Raw genomic sequence first — 26,187 nt, forward strand, 5'->3', positions numbered from 1 at the left:
GTTCAGCAAACGCAGCCCGACTCACGAGTGTAGGAGCGCGTTAAGACCGCGTAGCGGTGCCCTAGCATGGCGCAGCGCGGGGCTTAAAACGACACGAGTCGGGCAGGGCCTGGGCCTGACGAGGAGCGCTGGGTAGCGGAGCCGGCCGCGCCCTGAGGGTGCTGCGAGCTCTGAGGGGGCCGGGGTTAGCGGCGCGGCTCGTTCCCGGTGAAGGGAAGGCGGGCTTGAGGCGTGTCCGCCCCGCCTGGCGCCGCTCCGGGGCGGGAGGAACAGAAGGTCGACCTGGGCCCGGGCCTCGGCTGAGGTGGCAGCGCCGAGGCGGTAGGGAGTGGGCGGGTAGCGGGGAAGACGCCGGGGAAGCTCTGGGGCTCTTGCTGGGTGCTGAGGTGAGGTGGGTCTGCGGAGAACCCCGCTGCCTCTCCCTTTTAGAAAAGGAGGAGGAGGACGTTTTCAGACGCAAAAGCTTGGTTTGGTTTCTTCCTCTTGGAAGTGATGTGTCGCTTGCTTTACGTAGCAAGCCGACAGCTTGTGCTTGGCTGGGAAGAGAAGTGGTGGTGAGCGCTCTCGGGAGCCTGGCTGCGCTATCGGTATGTAGCGCTGTACTGCTTGTCGGGCTTCATTATTCTTTTTTCTTACAAACTTGCATGCTTACTTCTTGTGTTGGGTCTAGTCTGGATGGAAAGATGGTAACCCGGTAGTGAGCAGCAGTCAGATGGGGGAGAGCATAAGCGTATATAAGTTTGTTAATGCCTGAGGGGAAAATCCTTCAGCCCTTGGTCCTTTCTAACATGTAATGATAAGTCATCTGGATCAATGTGTGTCCTAAGAAACTAGATACGACCAGTTGACAGAGTGTAGTAGGAACATAAATAGGATGATATTTTTGGCAAGCTGGGGGGGAAACTTACACTGGAAAAAATGTGGAAATCTTACACTTTTCTCAGCTCTGCATTTTCAGAAATACCAGCAATGGGTAATTACTAGTAAAGAAGTTAATACAAAGCTCAGTCCTTCACTGAGATGGCAAACAGAACAATCCCTTATAATTTTGAGGCTTGTGACTTCATGAACTGGGGGTTTTTACATTGCCTAGCATTGGTCTTTGTTAAATTTTATTCCATATACTTGTAAAGAATAGTGCCAGAGTAAATTAGATCAAAATGTTGAATGTATTCTGGTGTTGGTTTTATTTTTTTATTCTCTCCTGGTATTTTCTAATGATGTTTCTTTTGATTGATTGGCCAAAATAAGATGGGCGTCTGAATCGGAGAATTGGTGAGGTTTTTGGTTTCACTTTCATGTGCTACCTAACACTGGAAAAAAACATACAGGGAGACTGAGCTCAACACTTTACATCTAGAGTCTGATTTTGATTGTAGTTTGCAATAAATACATATTTTTTGAAAAAGTAGATCATGTGTCATTTTGGGAAGAGTTAAGTTAGTTAAAAAGTTTAAAACCATCAGAGTGACAGATGTTACGATGATAAAATAAACTTGCAATTCTAAACATATTTAGTAACTTTCTTTTCTTATTGAGACTTGTCTTGTTGCTTTGCAGAAGTAATGCTGTACCAGATTTGAAGATCTGAGAGAGCTTTTGGTTTGCATAAGGTATAAAAGAAAATGGAAGAAGATGAGACTTCACAAGGTGAACCTGAGAGGGCAGAAGTTAAAGCACATGCTACCCCTGAAATCAGTCGGCGAATATCAGTTAGTGAGTTCCATTGCCATTGCTGTTATGACATTCTGGTTTATCCCACCACCCTGAACTGTGGACACAGTTTCTGTAGACACTGCCTAGCGTTGTGGTGGGTATCCTCCAAGAAGAATGAATGTCCAGAATGCAGAGAAAAATGGGAAGGATTCCCCAAAGTCAACATTCTTCTCAGGTAATTGTAATGTGCTTTTCTTTAAAAATTTATTTCTAAAACAACCAAAATTAACTGTCTGGTTTCTTGAATCTGCTATAAATTTTTGTATTTTATTGGTAACTTGAACTGTCACAAGGATGTTTAGAGCCAGAAGTCGTATACCTTCTTTGTTGTTTGTTTTTTTTTTTTTAACTGTGCAAGCATGTTTTTCTGCATGAAAGTAAAGTGTTGTTTACTTGTTTGTTTCCCCCCCCCCTTCTTGAATATTTTAGAGAATGGAGAGGAGCAATCTTTTTTTTTTAATTTATACTGAGACAATTGCATCTGTTAAAATTATTAGGAAATAACCAGTTATTTTAAGTTAGAAGGATCCTTGATAAGTTTGTGATTATTTCTGTAGTAAGAATTATTTATAGGAAGAAGTATGATCTTATGGCAGAAGAAAGCTCAAGATATCAAACTGTTGTCTTAAATTACCTACAAGTTCTTGTGGTGTGTTCAAGACAACATTAGCCTACATTAATAGGATTTTAATAAATAAGTTATAGAATTGATGGTATGCTTTTATGTTGTTTCTTGCTTAGCATTTTGGAATAATTAAGGCATCCTAGTAGTGTACACAGTACTGATTTTATATATGAGATAAGGATTGTTGTTTTTAAATGTGAGATTTTTAACTTCCTCCATCTTTAAAAGCTAAGGAAAATACTGTTTTGAAGTAATTGGTGTAAGTTTAACTTTACTAAGTATCGTTAACTAATGTTTTCTTGCTTTCAAAGATGACAGTCTTTGGTAGAGGCTGGAAAACAAAAATCTTAAAATTAATCCCTTTTCTGAATGCTAGGCCTCAATGGTTATAGGTCAATGACAAGTATTTTTCCCATTAGGGATGTTATTGAAAGACTCTTTTCTGATGCAATTGAACAAAGAAAAGAAGATATTCAACAAAACAGTGATGTAGCACGCAGCTTAGCAACATTCCAAAAATATGGGAATGACCAGATTTCTACAGCTCCAAACACAGGAAGAATTAATCCTCGAGGAGGAGGGTTTTTCTCAGGCGTTCTGACAGCTTTAACTGGTGTAGCAGTAAGTTTCGTTGAGATGGTTTTCCATATCCTTCATTTAATATGTAAATAAATATACTTAAATTACATGCACATAAAAAGGGTTGTATAGAAGAGACTTTGGCTGAGCTGAGTAAATAATGTAGCAGAGTTGTCTGTCAGCAGCTATAATTGTAATATACAACAAATGGAAGTTAGACAACTTGGCTAAGACTCCAAGATAGTTCCTTGTAACCTAAATATTCTCTAGGGTTCTTAGCATGAAAGATTTTGCGTGTCAAGTCCCTCAATGCACATTTATTTGTATGATAATATATTAGCTTTGCAAAGGATCTTTTTTTTTTTTTAATCTACCTATAGGTAGTACTACTTGGGTATCACTGGAGTAGCAGAGAATTTGAAGATGATCTTCTTGTCCACAAGCCAGTTGCTAAATGGACTGCTGAAGAAGTGATGCTTTGGCTAGAGCAATTGGGCCCATGGGCTTCACATTATAAAGAGAAATTTCTGCTGGAGAAAGTGAATGGAAGGTGAGGGGTCTAATTGTCAGGAGTGGCTATCATTTGAGTTGACTACTAGATAGTTTTCATTAGACATGGTATATTATGAAATGACCAGACTTTGTTCCATAGATAGTGGGAATATTCTATGGATGTAGCAAAGGAAAATACAGGAGATGTTTTAACACTTATAGTTGAAAACTTTAGTAGTAGACACTAAGCAACCTAACTGAAAATTTTCTAAGAACTTCTTTAAATACTAACAATGGAGACCGAAATGATACTTAAAGTAAAATTCTACTAATGCATTATCTACCCCCCACCTTTTCTTTCTTGCGGAAATTTGTGCGCTATATGCATTGTTGCACTCCACCCAAGAGTTCTAGGTTTGATATCAGGAGACCAGACTAGATCTGTGATGTAATGAAGAATTGTGTTCAGTGATAGCCAACAAGCTGCTAAATTTGCATGCTGAAAGCAGGCAAGAGAAAACTTGAAAAGAAGGATATTTAAAACCCAGGCTCTGAGATGCAGTTGATTCAGAACACTCCATGTGGAATGTAATCCAAAAGGTGATAACTTCTATCAGTAGCTTATTGTTTCATTATGTAATTACTGATTTGTTAGTCATATCTTTTTGGTGAAGAGTCACTGTTTACCTTCTGAATTCTTCTGCTCTTGTAGGCTCCTTCTCACACTGACAGAGGAGGATTTCACAAAAGAGCCTTACAGTATAGAGAACAATAACCATAGAAAAGCTATTATGGTGGAATTGGAATGTGTCAAAACTTTAGGCGTTAAACCACCACAGAACCTTTGGGAATATAAGGTAAATTCTGTATAAAGTCTGCGATCTATATAAAGTAATTTTAAAATGTATTTCAAAGAAAATTCTCTTAAAGTCAAAAGCAGTGTTAAGGAAGTAGAATTAACTCTGAAAAAAATATAAATATATATATATATATATAAAATGCCCAGTTTAATGAACTGTTGTATTTGAAAAACGATCTTTTTAAAAAGTCTAAGAACTGATGTATCCCTTAATTTTTTCATCGTTCAAAATTTGATACCTTTCAGGCAGTAAATCCAGGAAAATCACTCTTTCTTCTGTATGCACTGAAGAGTTCTCCAAGACTCAGTATGTTATACTTATATCTGTTTGATTATGCAGAAGCTTTCCTACCTTTCATCCACACAATTTGTCCTATGCAAGAAGACCAGTATGAAGATACTGTCACAAAATTATTAGTAAGTGTTCAGGTGCTGCATGGTTGAAGCAATTTAAGATTTAGTTGCTTAAAAGCATGATGTAATTATTCATCATTTCATCTCATTACCATTCAACTTTTTAAAAAGAAATATTGTAAAGTAAATGGTTCCTCTTATTTTATTGAATGAGATTAACAGTGTTGTGACTACAACCTTTAGCAAGATATTTAAGGGTTTTAAACATGTGAAAATGATTCTTATGATTCTTTTTTTTTTAAGGTCACATGACTGTAGAAAAACCTTTATCTGAAAATATCCGCATTTAAAAAATTGCATTATAAAGCCTGGATGTTTGTGATGTTTTATGCTACTCTAATGGAAATTACTGTGTTACAATGCTATCTACTAGAAAGCATAAAAAAAGATTAATTACTGCTTTCAGTTTGTTTAAAAAACAAAAAACAGAGGAGTAGTGGAAATAAGCCAGTCAGTATTGTGTCTATTTAGTAGGAAACTGTTTAATGGTTTTTTTTTCTTAATTTACAGGACCTCAAAGATCCTACTTGGAAACAGTGGAGAGAATTCATTGTGAAGTATTTATTTTTGCCATACCAGTTGATAGCTGAATTTGCTTGGGATTGGCTGGATGTGCACTATTGGACATCAAGATTTATAATTGTAAATGCAATGCTGCTCTCTGTTCTCGAGTTATTCTCCTTTTGGAGGCTCTGGTCAAGAAGAGAATTGAAGTAAGTCTTACTGAGCTTGTTGAGGAGTTTAGGAAGTATGTGACCTTATAAACTGGAAAATAAGTCTCTTATGATTTCACAGTTGCTTACAGTGTCTAACCACAACTCTGAGACTAATAAGAATATGTGAATCTAAATCTGCACATGCACTAATTTCCAGTCTTGAATATATTTCTTGCTGTGAATACTTGAAAGGATTTATTACAGCTGGTTTTACTGATCAGGTGTAGCAAATGCAGTAATGGTAATATGCGTGTTCCTAACCGTTAGTTCTCAGGATAAGAGTTAATGTGTACCTGTCTTTTATGGTAACTGGTATTAGCTGTCAGCTGAGAACTAAACGTGCAAGAATTCTGTCAAGATATACTTACAGTATAGTTACTAAAGGATGTATCCTCAACTTAGTTTAGTTAGACTGATATTACCTCTGATGGTGATCAAAATTGCTAGAAGCAACAGAAAAGTTACTGCTTTGGTCTTAACTTCAGGTGTATTAATATCACTTCATAATTGCTTGATCTTTTGTTTATAGTTTCTAGAAGTCGCATAGGAGAAATTCTTGGTTTGACATATATGGGTTTTTCACTTTGTCAGCAGCTAGGGGGCAGAACATCTTCAAACAAGAACAGAGTATATGAACATAATCTATGACAAATCCAGAATTTTACCACTTTAACTGCTGTAGTTTGTAGTCTGAATAAATTGACTTAATACATCCTCACATAAAAAGTAGTATTACTATATTTAAGAAAGTTTCTATGGAGTGCAGAATGATGCTTTGCAGGTAACTGAGTAAGCGTTAATTTATGCTGCAGCCTCAAATTATTTAGCTTGTCTTAGAATGGTTAAAAACAAAACAAAGTTCCATTAAGCCTCTCCCTTTCCTTTTCCACAGGACTATTCCTCACAGAATGTGGAGACATTTCTGGAAAGTCTCAACCCAGGGTCTTTTTGTTGCTATTTTTTGGCCATTTATTCCTCAGTTTGTCTGCAATTGTTTGTTTTACTGGGCCTTGTACTTTAACCCAATTATAAACATTGATCTTGTGGTTAAAGAAGTAAGGCGTTTGGAGACACAAGTGCAGTGATTGGCATTAGAAATGTTGAGCTATTTAGTTTCTAAAAGTGGTTATTTGAAAGAAACTTTGCTTTTCTCCTTTATGTATGTGGCAGTGAAAATGTTGGATTACATTAACTTAAACATACAAAAAAGCCTTAAGGTAAGTTACTCTTAAACAGTTGATTCCAACTCTGAGGATGGGCTTTATTATCCAAAATGATTTTTATAGTAAAAACATGTGTATATATATATATTCCTGATTTTGCCATTTAAAACTTAGTCATGTCATCATATTTTTGATCAAATCAAACTTCACTATTCTGTCTTAAAATCGGTGTCTTCTGAACAACTACAGTGGTGTTTAGTATTTCATACCAGGGAAATGTGTTGCTCAGAACTTAAACTTGCCAAAGGAGAGCTCTTCCTGGATAGGCTTGATATTGAAAGTACTTCAGTGTTTTCAGCCTGCTTTACATGTGAAGTTGTGACTGTCAAATGCACGATAAAGTTTGGTCTAGAATTCCCCCTGTTAAGGGCAAAGACTGAGTTTTCTTGCCTTTTGGAAGATAAGGTGATTTGCCATTCAATTTGCTTTGTTTTGTTCAGATCAGTTAGATTTCATCAATAGCTTCTTTAATGCTCTCCTCTTAAAGTCTGTTGCTAATCCTTAAATTCAGGGTTATCTCTTAAAGGGATTATTTTGGATAAGTGACCTGACACTGTAATTATGTCTTACTGCAATATAAGGTGTGTATCTAGAACTGTGAATGAATGTTGACTGGAAAGTTATTTTGTATAAACTGGATTGCCATTTATTAATGTATTGTTTTTTTTTGACTGAAGCAGAACCTCTTAAATATTCAAGAGCTGCGTCGCCTTGCATTATGTTGTTGATTTTTTTTCATTTGTTATCATTAATACGAACTTTAAATCTGCCTATGAATATTTTTAAAGATTAAAGATACATTTTTAAATCGTAGGCCTTCCTAAAGAAGTTTTATTTATTTTATATCAAAGTGCTTGACATTTTCTTTGACAGTAAATGCTTGAAAAGAAAAAACTATGTTGGGCAATTTTTAATACAGGTGACCTCTGAAGTAGAGTGAGATACAAAAGTTGAATTAGGTTTCCTAATAAACGTCACTTCCTGTCAGTTCAAATGTAACAAATGTTAAGATAAACGTTAGTGGAAAAGTGTGGATTGTATCTTACATTCCAGTGAAGCGAGGATGGAAAATTTGCAGTGAATGATATTATGAAGCTGAATATAAACCAACAAATATTAGATATTAGGAAGAAATTCTTCACTGTGAGGGTGGTGAGGCCCTAGCCCAGGCTGCCCAGAGGAGCTGTGGGTGCCCCATCCCTGGCAGTGCCCAGGGCCAGGCTGGTTGGGGTTTGGGCTTTGGGCAGCCTGGTCTAATGGAAGGTGTCCCTGCCCACGGCAGGGGTTGGAACTGGGTGGTTGTTAAAGGTCCTTTCCAACCCAAACTATTCTGTGATTCAAACAAATTTTAAGTCAGTTACTCATTAAACTGATAAATACTAAATAGGAATTTGAGGTTAGTAAATAAAAGCTTACACCAAACTACTGAACATGCTTTTTTAGTCCATGTATTGTAGAAGGTAAATTAGAAGGTAGATGTTTACTTCAGCCATTCTGGGATAGAGGAGCTAGAGTGGCAGGAAGGAGAATCAAGAAAGCGAAAAATCATTTCTTGTCAATACTGTGACAAAAATAGTCTTTTTAGTTTTAAGTACATACAGAGTTGTCATAAAGGCTGATCTTTTGTACCTAATATCTACACACAGGCTGAATCTCACCACACATAACATCTGGCCACAAAAGGTACTTTGTATGGTAGGGAGCTTTAGAAAAACATTTGGCAGCTTCACTATCACATTCACATGCCATTTTTTGACACTTGTCTTCTATTGATTCTGAAAGAAAACAAATAAGTTTGATATTAGTTTGAAGTAATTAGAAATAACAAATGGACCTACAACAATTGCTACTTCCTGTTCTATGTTTGCCAGATAAATAACGCAATCTTTTACAAAACAGCAATCATGCTTTGTTTTATTCTTGTAGTTCAAATGCAACAGGAACTGTACTGAGCTTTAGTAAGACAGTTCTTTTGTTTATTGGAAAATCTGTCGTATTTAGACTGAGCTCCATGCAAGGACAGCTCAGCAATAGAGGATACATAAGCATGGTTTGCTTTAGCAAAAGTTCTCTACCTTCTTTAGAAAAGGAACTCTGGTAACTAATTCCCCTTTAGAAAGTGGTATGTAACCCTCCTTGCCTGCCCTTTTGCTCTAGTGAAATTTGAGTTTGAGAAGAAATTTCCATTTCACATATGCTTTACTCTATTAAAGGATGTAGCATTAAAAATTATCTATGTGTAATAAGGAATGCAAAGGTGTTCCATCTTCAGCTTATATTCCCCCCCCCCCCCTTTTTTTTTTTATTAAGGTATTCTATAAGAAGCTAGGTAAAATGTGTTAAAGTACAATAAAATCCATCTCTGGCCATGTTTGTTTTGTAATTGTAGTCCTTACAGAAACTTAGTAGGGTTTTTTGGCATGAATTCTTTCTTCTAGCATTAACATTTCTTATTGGCATGAACAGTTTCTTCCACGGCAGTATATTTTAGTCTTATTGTGCCAACCCAGAAATGCGATTATTTTTTTCCTGCAGCAGTCTGTAAACTGAAAAATTTTTGATTGTTTTGCCAGAGTGTGAAAGCTTACCTCCATCTCTGCTTGAGATTTGTCTAAGAGCAGAACAAGCATTCAGTTTTGTGATGAAGAAACTCAAATTCTGCTACGAAATGGGACTGTTCTTAATGTATATACGTTGATGTTGTAACTAGCTACCCTACAAGCTTCTTTTAGTGTAAGAAGCATAAATAACTTAGCAGCATAAATAAAACATTAATTGAGAAGAATTCTTTTTTGGGGGGGGGCGTGTTATTGCTCCAAACTTAACTTTCTCAATGGTATGCCAGCTATTTTGTTATTTTGTTCCAACTTTATTTCTTGCTGATATGCTTATTGTCTTGGCTAGTATTTCAAAATGTCAGCTTCTGGTCTGGAATAGGAGCAGAACCTTTACAGCCAAATATAGGCTGACTGTAATTTGACTGTTAAATAGTTTGAGAGAGAAGATGCTTAGCACTTCTGGAGCAGAGGAGGAAATTACTAAGTAGAGAGTCTATATGAGCTAGATGCTTGGGCAAAATAGGGGTTGAATGAAAAGGAGGAAAGAAAATAACATCAAAAAACTTCATCTGATTTCAGGTCAGGCAAATACATTAAATTGAGTTGTGAAGCGAGGGTTTATCTTTTGTATTCTCTGAATGACCTACTCTGCTACCTGTAAAATATGTCAGTCTGAGAGTCAGACTTGTAAACAAATTTATAAAAGGGCCTGCATTTTTGCAGTGCAAATAATAAGCTATTAAGCTGATTTGTATTCTGGGTAGTAGCATACAGTTACATGCAAAGTAACTTTGACTTAATGCTTAAAAAAAAAAGGCTTGCAAAGCTTGGGGGATTCTTATTTGTTATGGCTTCAAAAAGTTCTTTAAGTATATCTGAAAACACTGGGTGTTGTAAACAAATCATGTAAAAGACATGCTGCTTCTCCCTGTTACATATTTTTGTTTCACTTCTTTAACATCTCTTTGTCCCTCCCTTTTATACTGTAGCTTGGCATGTATTACATTCATATTTTGGAGCAATCAAACAAGTTTTATCAGGCTGAATTTTCAAATTTACATTTTATGGCTTGTGGACACGCTATTTCAATAAACAAATATACTCATCAAGTAACTTACTGCCTTAGTGTTTGAACTTTTAAGTTTTAATTGCAGTCACTTGTGCATTGCAGTCACTAGTAGTGTGGTGTGCAGTCAGTCAGTGGTAAATATGCCAAAAATGTGTACATTGTGAACTTAGAAATGGTATATAATATTTTCTGCTAAGTGTAAAAATGATCCTTTTTAAACAGCTGTATTTTCTGGCCCCATTTGTGGTTGCTTTCCAGTTGGAGACCAGCAAGGCATAGCGTGGGTTCCTTAATATATATACATGTTACACAGCTTGAGTGAAAACAGGTGGGTTGGTTTGTTTATTTTTGAAGTGTTTTCTGAAAAAATAATAGAAACTTGTAGATCAGAATTTTGCTTGGTTATGTCAGCAGGTGGGGATTTAAAAAAAGAAATTGTATTCAGTTGGCATAGCCATGCCTTCTAGAAAAACAGCTTACCCTGCAAAGAGGTTGCAGAAGGAGGGAAGGCAAAATAAGGATTTTGGAGTTAAGTGTCTTTCTATGAAGTCCATGAGGCAATCAGTGCAAGTAAAACTAAACCCAGAAAATGTAACTGTCCACTCACCACACACAGCAATGTTGTCTTCACATTCCCAGTGGTAACTTTCTATCTTGGGGTGACAACCTGCTCGTTCTGCCTTACCATAGCAGCAGTCATGGTTAAAGCAGCACCTGAGAGAAACAGAAACGGGTTTGCCTTATTTCATACTGTGGTAATTTAGTCAGGTAATCCAGATGGTTTTTTATCAGCATATTTTGTAGGTTGTAAAGTAATAAAACAGTCAATGTATGAATGTGCAACGAGTTGCCTAACAAGGAATCAAAACAGGATAACTGTTTAACGGATAATACAGACATTAATTATTCTTTCATGTAATAAATGATGAGGAGAAAAAAGTGTCTGATACACATTGATTTAGTTGAACTTTCCCTTTCATCTGTAAGAATCTTTCAAGTATTCTCAGTTTTAAACAAAATGCCTACTTAATAGCCTATCCCCTCCCTTTTAGCCCCTTTCAAGAAGATGATTAAACACCAGAATAGTTTGTCAGATAATAAGTGACTTATTTTTCTTATTGATGGCTTTTGTAACAATTTGGGGGGGGGGGATGAGAAAATTTGTTAGGCCATAGCATACTACCAAAAATGTCTTTTCATGGCAAAGTCCTTAGATGGTGCAGGTGAATTGTTCAGTAATGCATAGGCATGGCGGCAGTTTAATGTCATATACCTAAAACTGTTTGCTCCCTATCATACAAAAATATGGAAAATTACCCCAAATCATGCTTTCAAGGTTATTCTTTTCACATTTGAGACAATGAATTCATAGACCTTCTATCACACTGTGGAACTAAACAGTATAGTTAAGTGTTAATGGCATATTTTAATGCTTAAACAAATAATTACTCATATGGTGTGGAGACACTGCAAGCCCAGAATAGCAAGTAGGGAAGGACCTGAATTCAGATGGATAGTTTGCAAGTCTTTGCTGCAGACTGTTCTTTTTCCTCAGTGGAAGAACAGGATACATCGGCAAGCTTTTTGCATTCAGTCATTCGGTTACCTCCTGGTAGCCTACAACCATCATATTATAGTATGTACGTGATGTTTAGCAATGGTGTTTAGGTTGCCTGAGGAATCTGTTTGCAAGAGAGCTCACGGCATTGACTTTTTCTCACTTGTAATGACTATTTTTGTATGCTTGTTAAATAATTACTTGGTAATTTTACACCAATCTTCGTTTAAACATCCTGCAGTACTTTACAGGCATTTTGCTGTTCAATTTTTAAGTAGCTCAATACATCCATTTTATATGTATGAGGAAGTCTCTTCCAAGAAACAAAAGAAAAAAAATGGACTCAGAGTCTTCATAGCAGGACTAAGGTAAATAAACCAGGAAGTATGGCTTTTTCTTTTTTTTGCCACAGTTCAGTCTATCTTCATGTCTTTACAGAAATAGCAGTCTTATAAGAATGCATCTCTTAAATTTTTAGAATAACTTTAGACCTAATTTAAGGATTTAATAAAAAAAAAGCAAATGCTTCCGGATTTTAGATGTCTTATAAAAGCAATAAAAATTGTCTCCATTTGAAAGTTTATTTTTGTGATAGGTATAAATTTAAATTGTAGTAAGTATTATACAAATAATTCCATTACAGACATTCTTGCTTCATATTAAGTATTTCTGTAATTTCCCTTAGATTGTTTTCAGACCTAATCCTGAATGTAAACAGTTCACAGTGTAGCTCATAACTGTAAGAAATATAACTTGATAAGAATGTTTGATGCTACATGTTAATTAGCGCCAAATGCTGATTTGGTCAAATGCAGAAGCAGAGTAATAAGTACAGTCACTTCTGGCTTGTTCTTAATGTTACATAGCTGTGGTTTGTGCAGAATAAGCTTCTTGCTATTATGGGACTTCCGTAAAGTGAGAAATAGACCCACAAGGAAAGATTAGCAAACTATAGATGCTTCACCACTATCTTTGGGTATGCAGGTAACTAGAACTAATAACAGATCCTTCTTTTCATGTGTTCCCAGCCATAAAGCAGCAACCACAAAAACTCTCTTTTAAAACAACAGAACTTATGTGCAAAAGCTTGAAATACATATGAAAAGATTCTAAAAGTTTAAGGTTTGGACACAACTACTCTGTGCAAAAAAACTCAGATGCAAGCTTTCTGTATGACTTCCTGTATGTTCTACCCCAAATGTGAGTATCAGGTGTTTGTTTTAATTTGTTTTACAATATAATCTGTCTGGTAAGTGATAACCGCGAGGTAACATATGGTGGGGAAATTTATTGTTATAATGATAACCTTGAAAATGTAAAACTTTTATTTAACTACTATAACCATGAAATCATCTCCCTGACAGCTAACATTCAATTATTAGTTAAATTGATGGTAGTCAGTATAATGAGGTCTCATACTAAATTTAAAAGGACTGGTTTTATAATTATTTTAGTAATGATTCATAGCTCCTCTTATTCAAAAGTTATTTTTCACAGGTTGAATTTTGCACCACTTTCTATGTACTATTTTGAACACTAATAAAATGGGATGGATAGAAGCGGAATCAAAAGACTTGCAATTGGGACTTGTTAAATTGATCGTTTGAATGTTTGAGCTTTTCAAACTCTTCTAAGAAGACTTCAGTTCTTCAGTTTTTGGCCAAGCAGCAACAGCAAGAAAACTCAGTTGCACTGTGAAGTCAATATTAATGCAGTAAGAGTTTGAGATAAAGACTCATGTAGGTCTACAGTGATACTATTTTAATGCTTCAGAGTTTCTTAGCATTCTGAAGTGTGTTTAGAGTCAGTTCCCTTGTTGATGTTAAATAGGCCTAATTCATATTTCAGTCCTTTTTCTCTGTCATTTGCAAGCATTCAGCACTTTGCTACTCAGATAAATAGTTACTCTTACCAATCTACTCTGTCCTTGGGCCATCCTCTTCCTCCCAGTCCACAGTAGCATCCATAACGTAGGTAGGCAAAAGGAGATCGTCCTGTAGTACATCTAATGGCTCCGGCTAATTCTAGAATTCCTCTTCTATTCCTTAAATGGGCTTCCCCAAGAGCGCCTCTATAAACTGTGGAAGAAAAACTTTGCGTTGAATCTAATGTGCAGACACAGTCATTGATGTTATTAGTATTTATTTGAACTTTGATAATATATGTCAGTACTTTGAAATAATACTCCATTCTCTTTTTGAAACTCTGGGGCACAGTGATTGACTGTCCTTGACCCAATCCCTTTTCCCCCACTTGGTAGTGAGCAGAATACTGAACAGCATTCAGAAAAGGTGTTGTGTTTGCCTCCCATAAAGGCAGCATATAATGACAGACCTCAGTCATTTCTGTTCTTAAAACTGGCTAGAGCTAGCATGTTCTGTGGTCTAGATCCACAAGTCTGCTAGGACTAGATGCCCTAAGTGATGATTTTCTCCTTAACCTAAAACGCAATTTTGCCTGTGTTATTACTTTATATAAAATTCACACTTGTACAAGTATATCCTTTTTCATGGGGTTCTTTTTTTCCACTAAAGCATCCTAATTTCTAGGCCAAGATGCCAAATAACTGATTTTACTGGGGGAGGGAGGAATTTCTGTTGTTGTAATATGTTGAAGGGATGAAGGGTGTGTGTATAAATTTGGGAGGGAATTCTTTTTGTTGATGTATGTGAAGGTTGTGAAGACTATGATTAATGTATATTTTGATAATAATTCTCCATCACGGAGCAGAGAAGCATGTGGGTGCTTGGGATCATTTACAGGGAAGTTAGAAAAAAGGTTTGTTTAAGGGATTCTCGCCATCATTTCTACAGAACAAGACTATTCAAGGACTTTATTGTAGCCATCAGTTCAATGCTAAAGCAGTTAGGTCCTGGGAAGGAGATAAACGTTGCGACAACATGTGACTCTTTTTAGGGCTTCAGGTCATCCTTCAGTTTCAGCTAACACATCAGACCCTGGATGGTAAATAGGCAGCATTTCCTTGCACTGAAGGCTCCAACCTATTTTCAGCAATTTTTAAGTCTTAAGTTATTTTTACACCACCATTGAAAGCATTACCCTTGCTATCAGTACAGGTTCAGTAAATACCCGGATAAAAATGTTGCAGTAAGGCTGCAGCATTACAAACTAAAACAGCTTATAATCTTAAGTGTTTAGTTTTGCTAGTCCTGTAGCTAGCCAGTAACAACTGAAGGAACCATGTTAGTGGTTAATGGCAAAGCCAGGTTTGCTGTACATGATGTTAGTAACTCTGAGGAAACCCCAGAAGCGAGTGAAGAATATACAGAGTGCATCTTGGTTCTTGGCTGCTGAGGAAGGAAGGTATAGGAGGGCTACAAGACAGAAAGAAAAAGGTAAGAACTTCCAAATCACATTCCTGGTTGCATCACAGAGTTGTCTGCTAACTTTGGAGAAATCACAATCCCTTATTTAAATCCAGGTAAAATGGAAGTAATGAACTGCCTACTCCGTGGCGAGCTTAAGTATAGTTTTTTTGAAGTGTGCCACCTAAGTTAAAAGGAAATGAAATCTTTATCCTTGGAATTTCTCTGTGTTACAGCATCTGGACTTCCAGGTATAAAGCAAGGCTGTATTGTACCAGATGCTCAGAACGAGGCTGAAAGAAAGGTTTGTCCCAACAGCTTTATAACCCATGTGTAATAAAAGCAATGAAGGATGCTCCTAGAACCCACATAATGACAGAAACAGGAGGAGTATTGGCACAGAAATGATAGCATTAGTGTATCAGCAGCACAATAAATGTTTACAAAATATTTTATTGAACTTCCATGGAATAAAGCCAAAGAAAATGTTAAAATTTCAGCTGCTCCTGTTCTCGAAAGAAAGCTTTACAGACAGGTATTTGGAGATTAGGGGGGGAAACAAAACTAACAAGAGATCAGCAAACTCACGTTTAAATGGATGTGATGTACCTGATTTAGAAGTAAAGGTTGAAGGAAAAACAATACTATACCAATTCTAAGATTACTCTACACATAAAAATAGCAGATGGGGACACGAACAAACACAATCTATGCAGTTCTATGTGATTCTAATGAATAAACTGCAGAGATTAAAAGCCGAGGTGACTTTCTGAAGAGTGAAATTAAGTTAACAGTAAAGACAGCCTGAGAGTAAGTAACAGTAAGTAATCACGTTATGTTGGTGTCCTGCCTGATTTCAAATCAGCAATTTTGTTGCCCAAATTGGAGTCCTGCCACCTTTGGAGAGTTTAAACTTCATTGTACCCTCATGGTTTGTTGCCTGTATGAGCTCTTCAGCGTTTTGATTGTGCTGTACATGGTTATAGAATCAGAATACTTTGGGTTGGAAGGGACAATGTAATAACTAACATGTTTTAGTGAGATGTTTTCTGCCTCAGGAATGGCCTTTCTCACCTCATCTTGTTGCCCAGACTACTGATATGCTATCTCTATGAACTGTGGTCATGTGTAAACTCCTTTGAACAGATAAATTTGCCTGATACTGTGGACCAAGCATTGAGAAACAGGTAAATTGCATTTCCCTTCCTCCTCGCTGCCTACGGAAGGGGTGACTGCGATGCTTGACTCAGCCGTCAGGCTGAAGCCAGGCTCTCTCTGTAATGATTGCTCTAGGCTGGCACAAGCAGTGAAACAGTCTTTCATTGTTTTCCTTAATGTTCTTGCTGAGGTTTGGGCTGTGCAAAGGATGAAGTCTTGGAGGATGATCAAAATGCAGAAGGAATAATAGGGGCATGCTGAGGTGAGGAAGTAGAACTGGGGCAGTGAGCCTGGTGGAACCTTAAGTTGGCCCCATTATGTAAGCACATTACCTTGTGGTCTTTAATCAGGTGACTTTTTTTTTTTTTCCCCAGATCCCTGATTCATTCTGTACAGAGGATCTGCTGTAAGAACAGGTCGAGGCTCTCGTCCTTAAGATCTTTCTATTTGTGAGATTTGGTTTGCTGAATTTCCAAGTGGTTTAAGAATGTGTGGAGAAGTGCAAGGAGACAAAAGCGAATCTCTTAGTTAAGGCAGCTGGATGCTATTCTGGAAAACTGGATTTTATCCTTACAGCTGTTAGAGAAGTTCAGCATAAGGTTAGTTTTAACCCTTTAAAACAATGCCTCTTGATGGTCCCAGCCTGCTGAATATCCCAGGGCTAGAGAAACAAACTACAAGTGTACTGCTGAGAGCCAGGCTTTAAGCAGTTGATGTTCCTTGTCATTTAAAGTAGCACAAAAAAAGATTGGGTTCTGTCATGTCAGCACAGAAACCTAAAATTAGTGGATGCTTTGTGTGTTAACTTAGCTACCTATCTGTAAAAGAGGGATGATGATGATGGTATAGTTTCACAGAAGCGTGGAGTAAGTACATTCAGGCACTATGCTGATGAATACCTCAGAAAATCTATGAGGAAATGAACTAAATTATTACAACTGGTCTCTAATATTGTTTAAGAAACAGGACATTAATTTAATAAGTAGGAGACAAAAAAAAATAATTAAATACCTGCTAAGTGAGCAGTCTGTTATAGTCAGGTACGAGGCAGGGGTCCTTTAATTATATTCCTATACTGTAACTTACTCCCGAGGAATGAGTCGGTCTCTATGAATAACCCCGCTGTGGCTGTGCAGACAACCCTACCACCAGCAATTCCTTGCTTCAGAACTGCTTTGTGCCTTGGGCGTCTTACCCCCTGAGATGGGTATGGTAAAATATCCTGCCTTTGTGGAAAGGTTATTACACCTGCAGTCAGCTTTTAGGTACCAAACTTTCACACATTTTGCCTATTACTGATGAACTTTTGTTAAGGGGGGGGGAAGGCAGTGAAGCTCCCCCCAAACTCCCCAAGAAGGTCCAAGCAGCGAAGCTCCCCCCAAGAAGCGAAGCCCCCTCTCAGCCTCCTCCCGGGCCCAGCAGCTCCCCTTGTCGGTGGCAGGCCTCGGGCCGGGGTCGGAGCCCCTGTCCCCGTGCCCCCGAGCCCCGTCCCCAGCCGCAGGGCACTCACCGGCCGGCGGCGGCAGCAGCAGCAGCAGCAGCAGCAGCTGGCCCGGGCGGGGCGCCATGGGCAGCGGGGGCGGGCTGCGCGGCCTCACTCTGTGACCGCCGTGCGGGACTGAGCCGGGGCCGCCCCCGCCGGCCCTAAGAGGCTGCCCCCGGGCCGGGCACCGGGCTCCCGAGAAGGGAGGAGCCGCGCTGGGGGCCCCGGCTGAGCGGGGACAACCCCGCTCCTCTCTCGATGCGGCTCAGCCTCGAGGCGAGGGGCCGAGCGGCTCGGCTCCGCTGCGGGGTGGTGCCCAGCGCCGGGTTCGTGCGCTGAGCCGGGAGGCCGGGGAGGCAAAGCTGCCCCTGCTGCTGCACCAGCTCGGGGAGCTGCCTGTGGGCTCCGCAGCTCGATCAAAGGGACTTTTTAACCTTCCCTCTGGCAAAGCAGGCTTATACTGAGGGCTCTCTCTTTTTTTTTTTTTTTCCTCTTCCAGATCATTTCCTTTTTGTATATGCTTTTCCTTCTAACTCTTGGAATATTTTGCAAAATCTACAGGTGGGTGTCACATTCTTATGGTGTCATTGCCTTTCTCAACACACAGACAACACCGCTTGCTTTTACATCACTTTTCTTTGCTGCTACGTTCCAGGTATTTCATCAGAGTTTTTATTGTTGCACTGAAACCAGTGCATTTCTTGTGAGTTCAAGCAACTGGGACCCCTGAAATCATGTGCATTGATTTTTTTTTTTTTCCCTCTGTTTCGTGTGTAGTATTATTACATTTCAGTATACCACCTCCATTGGATCCCACGGAGACTGACTGTTTGGATAAAGGAGAGAGGAGAAAAAGAGAGTTGGGGTTCTGTTGGTTGGTTGGTTGATTTATTTTTTTTTTGTGGTGTTTGTTTTGCTTATTTGTTTTCAACAGGATTTACCAAGAACTTGTTCTTGGTCACACCATTTTACTATTGGAAAGCAGCTTGTAGTTTTGTAGTTAAGGCTATTTTCACCAAAGAAATAAAATGTTTTCGGATGTGTGTATTGAAGAATAATTCTACTTCTGCATTAAAACACTGCTTTCTGCTTCATATCGCTCCTCTTTAATCAGGAGGGAAGTGGAAAATCATATGTGGTCTGATTCCAAAAGACAAAAAGCATGCACAGACAGATCGGGTTTGTTTTTATGTTCTCATTAATCCACTCTCTATGAACTGTTAGTGTTGGCACAGAAGTTAGGGTAGCGTAGGATAAATGTGGAAGCACATCAGCTGAAGGTAGGATATTGACATGCCTTTACACACCTGACACCACTTTGTGCAACTGCCTGCAGAACAGCAGAAGCAGTTTGTTAGCCAGGCAAGGCTATGCATTGTGCCCGAATAAGCAGATGCACTCATGGTGTGAAGTTTTCACAAACCAGAAAGCGTGGTTTCCAGCTCGAGAGGCATTATGCCGAGGCATAGACATAGATAGTTCTGGATCCTGCTGGAGGCTCACTCTGTGACTGTGCCTTCCTGCTGATTGATGCCAAGCAGCTTCTGATACAGGGTGCTACTGTGTGCTGCCAGCAGCTCCTTCTGTCCCTACCTCATGGCTGTTCTGAGCAGAGCGGAGCACAGTTACTGCTGTACCTCCTGGGGAGCTGGACTTGCTGGAAAAATGGGATCTCTGGCAACCATAACCGTTGTCGATGATCTTGAAAAAGTTTTGCTAATATACGAGTCATAGCAGATAATCCATCTGTTTGGAATAGATTCTATTTATTTATTTTTATTTGAAGATTTTGTTCCTACTGCCATCAACTGGGTCAAAGCAATTTTCTTATTACTCATGGAGTCACACTGCTAATTACTGTTACACTATTTTTATATTGTCACTTATACATTATTTGTTTACTGACTCTTCCGGTCAATAAGTCACACCTATTAGAGTGTTTTAATAGTGTTCAACAGCAGTATAGTGAAACTTCCAGTTGAACAGTATCCCATCCAACATACCACTGGCTATGACAATAAAAACCATATCCAGGGGAGCAACACAAATTGAATGTCATGTTTGCTCTTCAGTAGACTGCCTGATGGTGATGTGCTGGTGCACCTGATGTTGGTTTAGTACAGCTGATGTGGATTTTTCATCTAAGCTGGCTAATTCTTCTCTCATTCTCATATGCATGTTATCCAACTGTCACAAAATTTCATGCTATTAACATTTAAGTGTGGTGGTATGTGCAGAAATAATACATAGAGTAATAGATAAATAATACACTGCTGTAATACTTTGTATCTGTACCTACTGAATAGTTTATATGTAAATAGTTTGAACTGGAAGAGAACCATCCTCTTAGTGTCCTGTGGCCCTGGGAAACGTTCTACTAAAACAAGAGCAGGATTGACACAGAAATGGGCTGTCAAGGTTCCATTAGCTTCTGCAGCATTTATCCAGAGATCATATAATTAGTTACTTTTAAGAAATCTTTTTCTGTAGAGACCACATAAGAAGTTACAGCCGATTTGGTGTATTTCTTAGGTCATGAGGTGGTGATAGTGCTTGCATGTGAGTACTTTTTCCCATGCTCTATCATTACATATGCTTCCCAAAATTTCATCTGTGATTTAGAAATGCATTTTCCCTGAAGGAAGGAAAGTAATCTTACAACCCTTGAAAAATCACAAGAGATTGAAATGCTCAGACTACAGCTGCTTCCATTAGAAAAGAGAAAAAGATGTGAGGTGACAAACTATATGAAGTAAGGAATGCAAATCAGGATTTTTGTTTCATAAGAACTGCAGTAAAAGGAAAATATTTAGTGAAATCATGGCAAAAAATCTGAAAAATAAATACTTCAATTCAAGGGGAGTTAGGTTGTCCAGTTAATTGTTATTGTATACAGCTAAGAAAAGATACTAGTAACAGATTGGAAGTTATTACAGATTACAACGATTGTTTGTTTATTTATTTAATGGGACTCAAAATTCCCTTTACGTTTTAAAATAATATTTTATAGGACAGTGGAAATGTCATATTCACTCTTTCTAGTGTCCCTTTCTTCTTTCTGAAGCACTTGGTAACTGGTAGAAGTTGTATGCAAGAAACGGCATTTCCTTTCTTACTGGTGAATTTTTACTTTGTGAATTGGAGCCATGCAAGGGCGGGGAGAAGCATTTGCTTTACAAATATCCTTTCTCAACCAAGGTTGCATGTGCTCAATGGTAGCTTTAATTAAGTTGTTTTTAAATCTGAGGAATAGATTAATATAATTGAGACAGATAGTTGCTCTGAGGAACGTTCTCTCAGAACAAAAATATTATGGGCAGTCTTGTTAAGTTGGTTGTAAAAGCCTGGTTTCTGGGTCTATGATTCGGTTTCCTTATGTGTAGAATGAAGATATTAGTCTGTATACGCAGCAAGATGGTAACATTTTGGACCAATTTATTCTAAAATGTTGATGCAAAGTGTTGGAATGGTCTAAAACAGGAAAAAGTGCAAGGTATCCAGTTCCCCTGTGAGCAGGTGAAGGTGGTGATTTTGAGAAAAACGTGATAGTATGTTTGCCACTGACCAAACAGCTGCAAAGCTGTATTTTTCAAGTAACAGAAAAAGTTGCTTCCATTAACACTTTTTATTTAGTAAGATCAATTATTTTTACTGAGAAATTAAAATAATAAAAAAAAATTGACCTCCTACCTTGGACCAGGGTTGGTTTATGTACTCAGAACTTAGCTATTATGAAGATCTCTAGTAACGATGATGATTGTAGGAGTACTAGGGTGTGTAGGTATCTAAGGCAAGTCCTACTAAATCAGAATTCTACTGTGTTAGGCATGTTGCAATTACTGTACATGACATATTTCCTACCCCACTGAATTAATGAGCTAAGCAAACAACTAATAAAGAATGGTGGAAAAAGTTATTTCTCCCATTGTTATAGATGGGAATGGAAGCAGGGTGATTTGGTGAAAGTCTTACATGAGGGTTGTGGTAGAGCTGGGGAACTGCACCTTGGTGTCTTACTTATAATCATCCTCATAAAAAGAAGAGTCTTATTCCAGAATTTGTTTGGAAACAGTCAGTGGCTTTGTTCCCACATCTTAGAGGTTTGGCTGGCTTCCTTCTCTTTCATGTCTTTCCATCCTCTGTAGCTCCTTTTCAGAACGAACGCTTCCTGTTTACCAATGTTTTCTTCGTCTCATGCTGCTGGGGATGTTGTTCCACAAACTGTAAGAGTTATAAAACATAATCTGGAGAGAGAGGTTTGTGTGAAACGATCCGAAAATATTCTGCAGAACCAGTTTATAGTATTTAATAACATACTTCATGGTACTATCTCAAAACTATTTCTAGCATACAGAACAAAATACAACTTTAAGACTATACCAGCCTATGGTATGACTTGCACTGTTTTTGTAATAGTAAGTCTATGAGAAGAATAATATGTTCTGAGAGAATTTTGGGAACCATGTTTGTAGCATCCTCGACATGCCCTTTGGCAGCAATGTTGTCATGTCCCTCCTGTAGAAATGTTGTGCTGGTGCGCAGCTGCCCATAACATACTGTTGCTGGAAAGGTTGTTATTACATAAATGTTCTTGAAACTGGTTTGCAGTTACAGTGCATGCAGAGGAGCTAAATTACTCCTACAGTTTTCATTTTTCGTCAGTCTTTTTTTGGGGGCTGTTTTTGTTCTGCTCCAGATTCTACCCTCTCCTTCTCAACTGTAATGGCTACTAGCACAAAGTCCATCCTGTGCACGCAATCACCCAGGTAAATAACAAATTGCAAGTATGTTCTTGGAGCACTGTGTATATAGTGATGTGAATCTGTCTGTTTTATGATATAGAAGTATCATCTGTCTTTGACCAAAGCCATGAACTGGCAGATTCTGGGTAAGGAATCTGTAAATAATTTCTGACTTTCTTAGCTCTTAAGTTTCAACAGTCACCTGTGCCTTTCTGAAGATTTCTTACACACTGTAAGCCAAGTTCTACATTGTAGCATGTGTACCCAAGGGACCCAGGGCCTGCTTCCCATGGAACTTACTTTTGATTTTTATACCTAGATAAGAAGAGATAGCAATGCAACTCTTCCATTTTTCTTGTAAAGCAAAATTAGAAGGTTGTAGCACAGCAAGTCAAACATCCTTCTTGTGATTTCTTTTTATAGAGGTTATGTCAACACGGATTCTTGAAATGGCTGCTGTAATGAGCGGGATGATGGGATAGAGTGAACTCTCAGCAAGTTTGTGGGTGATAGCAAATTGGGGGGAGTGGTTGGTACATGGGAGGGCAGGGCTGCTACTCAGATGGACCTAGTCAGACTGGAAAAATGAGCTATACCTCATGAAGCTCAGCAAATGCAGAGCCCTGTATGTGGGCTGGCATAACCCCATGCAACAGGACAGGCTGGCAACTGTCTAGAGAGCAGCTTTACAGAAAAGGATCTCGGGGTCATGGTGGAGAAGTTGAACATGAGTCAACAGTGTGCCCCTGCAGCAAGCGTGTCCAGCTGTATACTGGGCTGAGTATAGCCAGTGGCTTTGGAGGGAAATGATTCTTCCCCTCAATTTGGCTTCTGTGAAACTACATCTGGAATGCTGTCTGTAGCTTTGGACCCCTAGTAGAAGACGGATGTTGACATACTAAAGCAAGGCTTGTGAAGGTCACCAAACTGCTTGGGGGCTGCAGTTCACAACGTGCCAAGGAGAACCTGACAGAACTGGGTTTGCTCAGCATTAAAGATGATGATGGTGGTGCGGGGAGTTCATATTGTTGTCTAATTAGCTACCTAATGGGAGGGAGTAGAGAAGGAGGGTGTAGAGCTTGGTGCTTCCCAGAGATGCACAAGAGGCAAATGGGCACAAGTTCCAACGTGGGAAATTCAGTATAGGGAAATATATATTCCTTTTATATATGTGTGTATATATATGTATGTATGTATATAAAAGGGTGGTCAAATACCAGAACAGCTTACCCGGAGAGGCTGTAGTAACTCTGTCCTTTAAAATATTCATAACTGGACTAGACATGGCCTGAAGCAATGTGTTTCATGGAGCCTGCCTTGAGCAGAAAGTAATGCTGCAGACTTGCAGAAGTCCCTGACCGCTTGTGTGATTCTATGAATTGTGATCTGATAGCAGGTAGCTTCAAACTGGCAGTTCCACCTTGCAGGGAAAGAGACTCTAATAACAATTTTCTTTTTGCCTAAAGGTTTTCATGAAACTACGCCCTGCAGGCAGGGAAGGCAGTACGTCTGTTCTACTACAATAACAAATTAATTGATAATTATTTTTGTATGTATCACCAACTAAGCTATGCAAATGCACAGGAGGAATAATACGTACTGAATTCAAGGAAAGATGAGACTTTGCTTGTCTACTTTTATTATCTAGACTGCTTTGTCATAAACAGAAGCAATGTTCTTTTCATAAAGAACTACTTTCCTGCCATTTTAATTCACTGTTCTGAAATTCCATTTCCATGCATTTGTCCTTATCCAAATATTCTTCCAGTTCTGTTGTATTTTTACTGAGATGTGGGGAAACTGCAGAACTGTAAGCAGTACTAAAGATTAAGGTAGACTTTAGACTAACAGAGACTGTGTAGACTATTCCACTGAGAGGGCTGAGACAAATACACCTATTATCATTTTGTGCAACACTTTTCGTTTACCTACTGGTTCTTCATTCCGTCTCATTAAATGCTGTAAATTGCTTAAAAATGAAGTGCAGATTTTTGTCTCATCTATTTATTTTTCCATCTTTTATTATATTATTCTCCATCCTGTCAGTGGTGTAATGCCCCACTAGGCTGCTTGTATTACAGCTTTCTTTATGATCTTTCTGTTCATGATGTCTGCTTTCTCATCTGTCAATAATTTTATGTCAGTTGGACACCTGGGAGAGGATAAAAAACCTAAGTTGGGTGTCCATCAAAGGAAAGGTGAGGACAAAGTAGCCCTTGTCTGCTCCAGGCTAATCATCCGAATAGCTATCTTTAACCTGTTTAAATGCCATCCAGACTCCTTTGGGAACTGGGCAGTTACTGAATGTATGACTAGGAGACAAGAAAAATGGAAGTACTGAGGAGGGATGAGGGTTACTGGGAATAGCCAGAGAACTTCTTACGAGTAGGAAAGAAGTGAAAACTAGAAAACTGGGATGTTAAGACACACGGGTTCAAAAAGGCAATGCAGCTCAATAGTGTTGATAAATTCAAGTGCCACTTGTCAAACAGGCTTGGATTTCTTTCTTTCCCATTGGATTGTTTCCTACCTTTACTGCCTTTTCAGTGTGGGTGGAACAAGGAGTAAATGAAACAGAGAACCGCCAGCTCCATGACCATGATTTTCTACACCTCAAGTAAATCAGATTCTTCTGAATTAGCCAAGAGTTGTAACAGTCATTGGCTGAGGATTATGCATAGAGCGGAAGTGCCCAACATGCAGGTCAGCATTCAGTAAAATGTCTGCTTAGCTGCTATTGTTTAGCCACTAGTTGCTATTTTGATTTCCCAGGGAGAAGCTAGGACTCTAATCTCAATAGAAAGTACAAGTTTAAGTACATTCTCAAATCTGGGTCGTGCTGACAAACATATTATGCAAGTTTTCTATGAAGGCCTGTTTGCCACTGTATTTGCACAGCAACAAATGCCATGGGTACTTTATAATGTGAACAATTTAGAACAACTTATGTATCCTGTAATTATAAAGACTTTAGCTTATGCTTCTTTGTGGTGTCAATTACTGGATTAAGAATACTTTTCTTCCTAAAACTAAGAAAGAGTTTATGATTCTATAGGCTGCATATTCCCTTAAAAGTGACCAGTTATGAGCAAGATAAGACATGTTCAAGACATTTGTGAGCAGGAGACTTCTTATAGGCTCACTGTCAGAAAATGCTAAGAGAACAGTTGAGTCTGAGGGTTGCATCTGCAGTGGAGTCCCAGTACCCTGTAAATACGACTGTGCTCAAGCAAGATGATGATACCTAGCTCCTACAGAGTTCACTGAATCTTCAAAGAGATGTAGATATGTTGCATAATTTAATTTCCATTGTCCAAACTGAAAAATAAGACACCAGTGGTTTTGGCAATCTTAAGCCTTGGTTATTGTTTTTGTTTTCATTTTAATACGAGGAATATGACCTGAACCAAATACTTGACTTACTTCCTTAGTTTACAATAAAACAAATTCCTAATTGCAATGCTGTATTTACTAAATTTAGTAGAAAGCAAGCAAGAAAAACTCTTGTCTACAGGTCCTGTAATCTTAAAGCTCATATCATCCTAAGCACAGAGAGACTGTATGCTTTAAAATGGCATGTATGAAAAATCTTATGTAGAAAGGAGAAAATGTTTTAACTTCGTATTGAGATGCTATCATTAAATTAATTAATACATCAAATGCCATGGA

At 38.4% G+C, this 26,187-nt stretch overlaps 2 protein-coding genes and 1 long non-coding RNA gene across 6 annotated transcripts in view; 2 read left to right on the top strand and 1 right to left on the bottom strand.

Annotated features, from left to right (window-relative positions):
• BFAR (bifunctional apoptosis regulator) lies at window positions 1-7,434 on the top strand. Of its 4 annotated transcripts, none has more exons than XM_080556951.1 (8): window positions 1-386; window positions 1,561-1,891; window positions 2,761-2,962; window positions 3,301-3,470; window positions 4,125-4,269; window positions 4,518-4,688; window positions 5,196-5,398; window positions 6,294-7,434. In XM_080556951.1, exons 2-8 carry the CDS (start codon window positions 1,626-1,628, stop codon window positions 6,484-6,486), a joined length of 1,350 nt encoding a protein of 449 aa, XP_080413077.1. In that variant the 5' UTR covers window positions 1-386; window positions 1,561-1,625; the 3' UTR covers window positions 6,487-7,434. The 4 variants fall into 4 exon arrangements, with proteins under 4 accessions (XP_080413077.1, XP_080413079.1, XP_080413078.1 ...); XM_080556953.1 differs by having other exon boundaries at window positions 1-304; XM_080556952.1 differs by having other exon boundaries at window positions 2-321.
• On the bottom strand, window positions 7,433-19,072 carry PLA2G10 (phospholipase A2 group X). The gene is made up of 4 exons (XM_080556972.1): window positions 17,804-19,072; window positions 13,722-13,887; window positions 10,859-10,965; window positions 7,433-8,399 (listed from the first exon to the last, which is right to left on the bottom strand). The coding sequence occupies exons 1-4, from the start codon at window positions 17,859-17,861 to the stop codon at window positions 8,254-8,256; spliced, it is 477 nt and encodes a 158-aa protein (XP_080413098.1). The 5' UTR covers window positions 17,862-19,072; the 3' UTR covers window positions 7,433-8,253.
• Window positions 13,895-26,187, top strand: part of LOC308178404 — an 18,413-nt gene continuing 6,120 nt past the window's right edge. Inside the window, exon 1 of the long non-coding RNA XR_013939736.1 lies at window positions 13,895-16,892. This is a non-coding gene — a long non-coding RNA (uncharacterized lncRNA). The remainder of the gene's footprint in view (window positions 16,893-26,187) is intronic.

Source organism: Anser brachyrhynchus (assembly GCF_964034855.1).
Source record: "Anser brachyrhynchus genome assembly, chromosome: 15".
In the NCBI taxonomy this organism is placed as follows: Eukaryota; Metazoa; Chordata; class Aves; order Anseriformes; family Anatidae; genus Anser; species Anser brachyrhynchus.

What these genes read in the sequence shown, in the direction of transcription:
- BFAR (XM_080556951.1), top strand. Translation starts at nt 1,626, where the DNA reads ATGGAAGAAGATGAGACTTCACAAGGTGAACCTGAGAGGGCAGAAGTT. An exon ending in CAGCTTTAACTGGTGTAGCA is followed by an intron (nt 2,963 to 3,300) that starts GTAAGTTTCGTT and finishes ATCTACCTATAG; the next exon opens with GTAGTACTACTTGGGTATCA. An exon ending in CTGGAGAAAGTGAATGGAAG is followed by an intron (nt 3,471 to 4,124) that starts GTGAGGGGTCTA and finishes CTGCTCTTGTAG; the next exon opens with GCTCCTTCTCACACTGACAG.
- PLA2G10 (XM_080556972.1), bottom strand. Translation starts at nt 17,861, where the DNA reads ATGGCGCCCCGCCCGGGCCAGCTGCTGCTGCTGCTGCTGCTGCTGCCG. An exon ending in CCCAAGGACAGAGTAGATTG is followed by an intron (nt 10,966 to 13,721) that starts GTAAGAGTAACT and finishes TGTTTCTCTCAG; the next exon opens with GTGCTGCTTTAACCATGACT. An exon ending in AGACAACATTGCTGTGTGTG is followed by an intron (nt 8,400 to 10,858) that starts GTGAGTGGACAG and finishes GTTTTCTTTCAG; the next exon opens with AATCAATAGAAGACAAGTGT.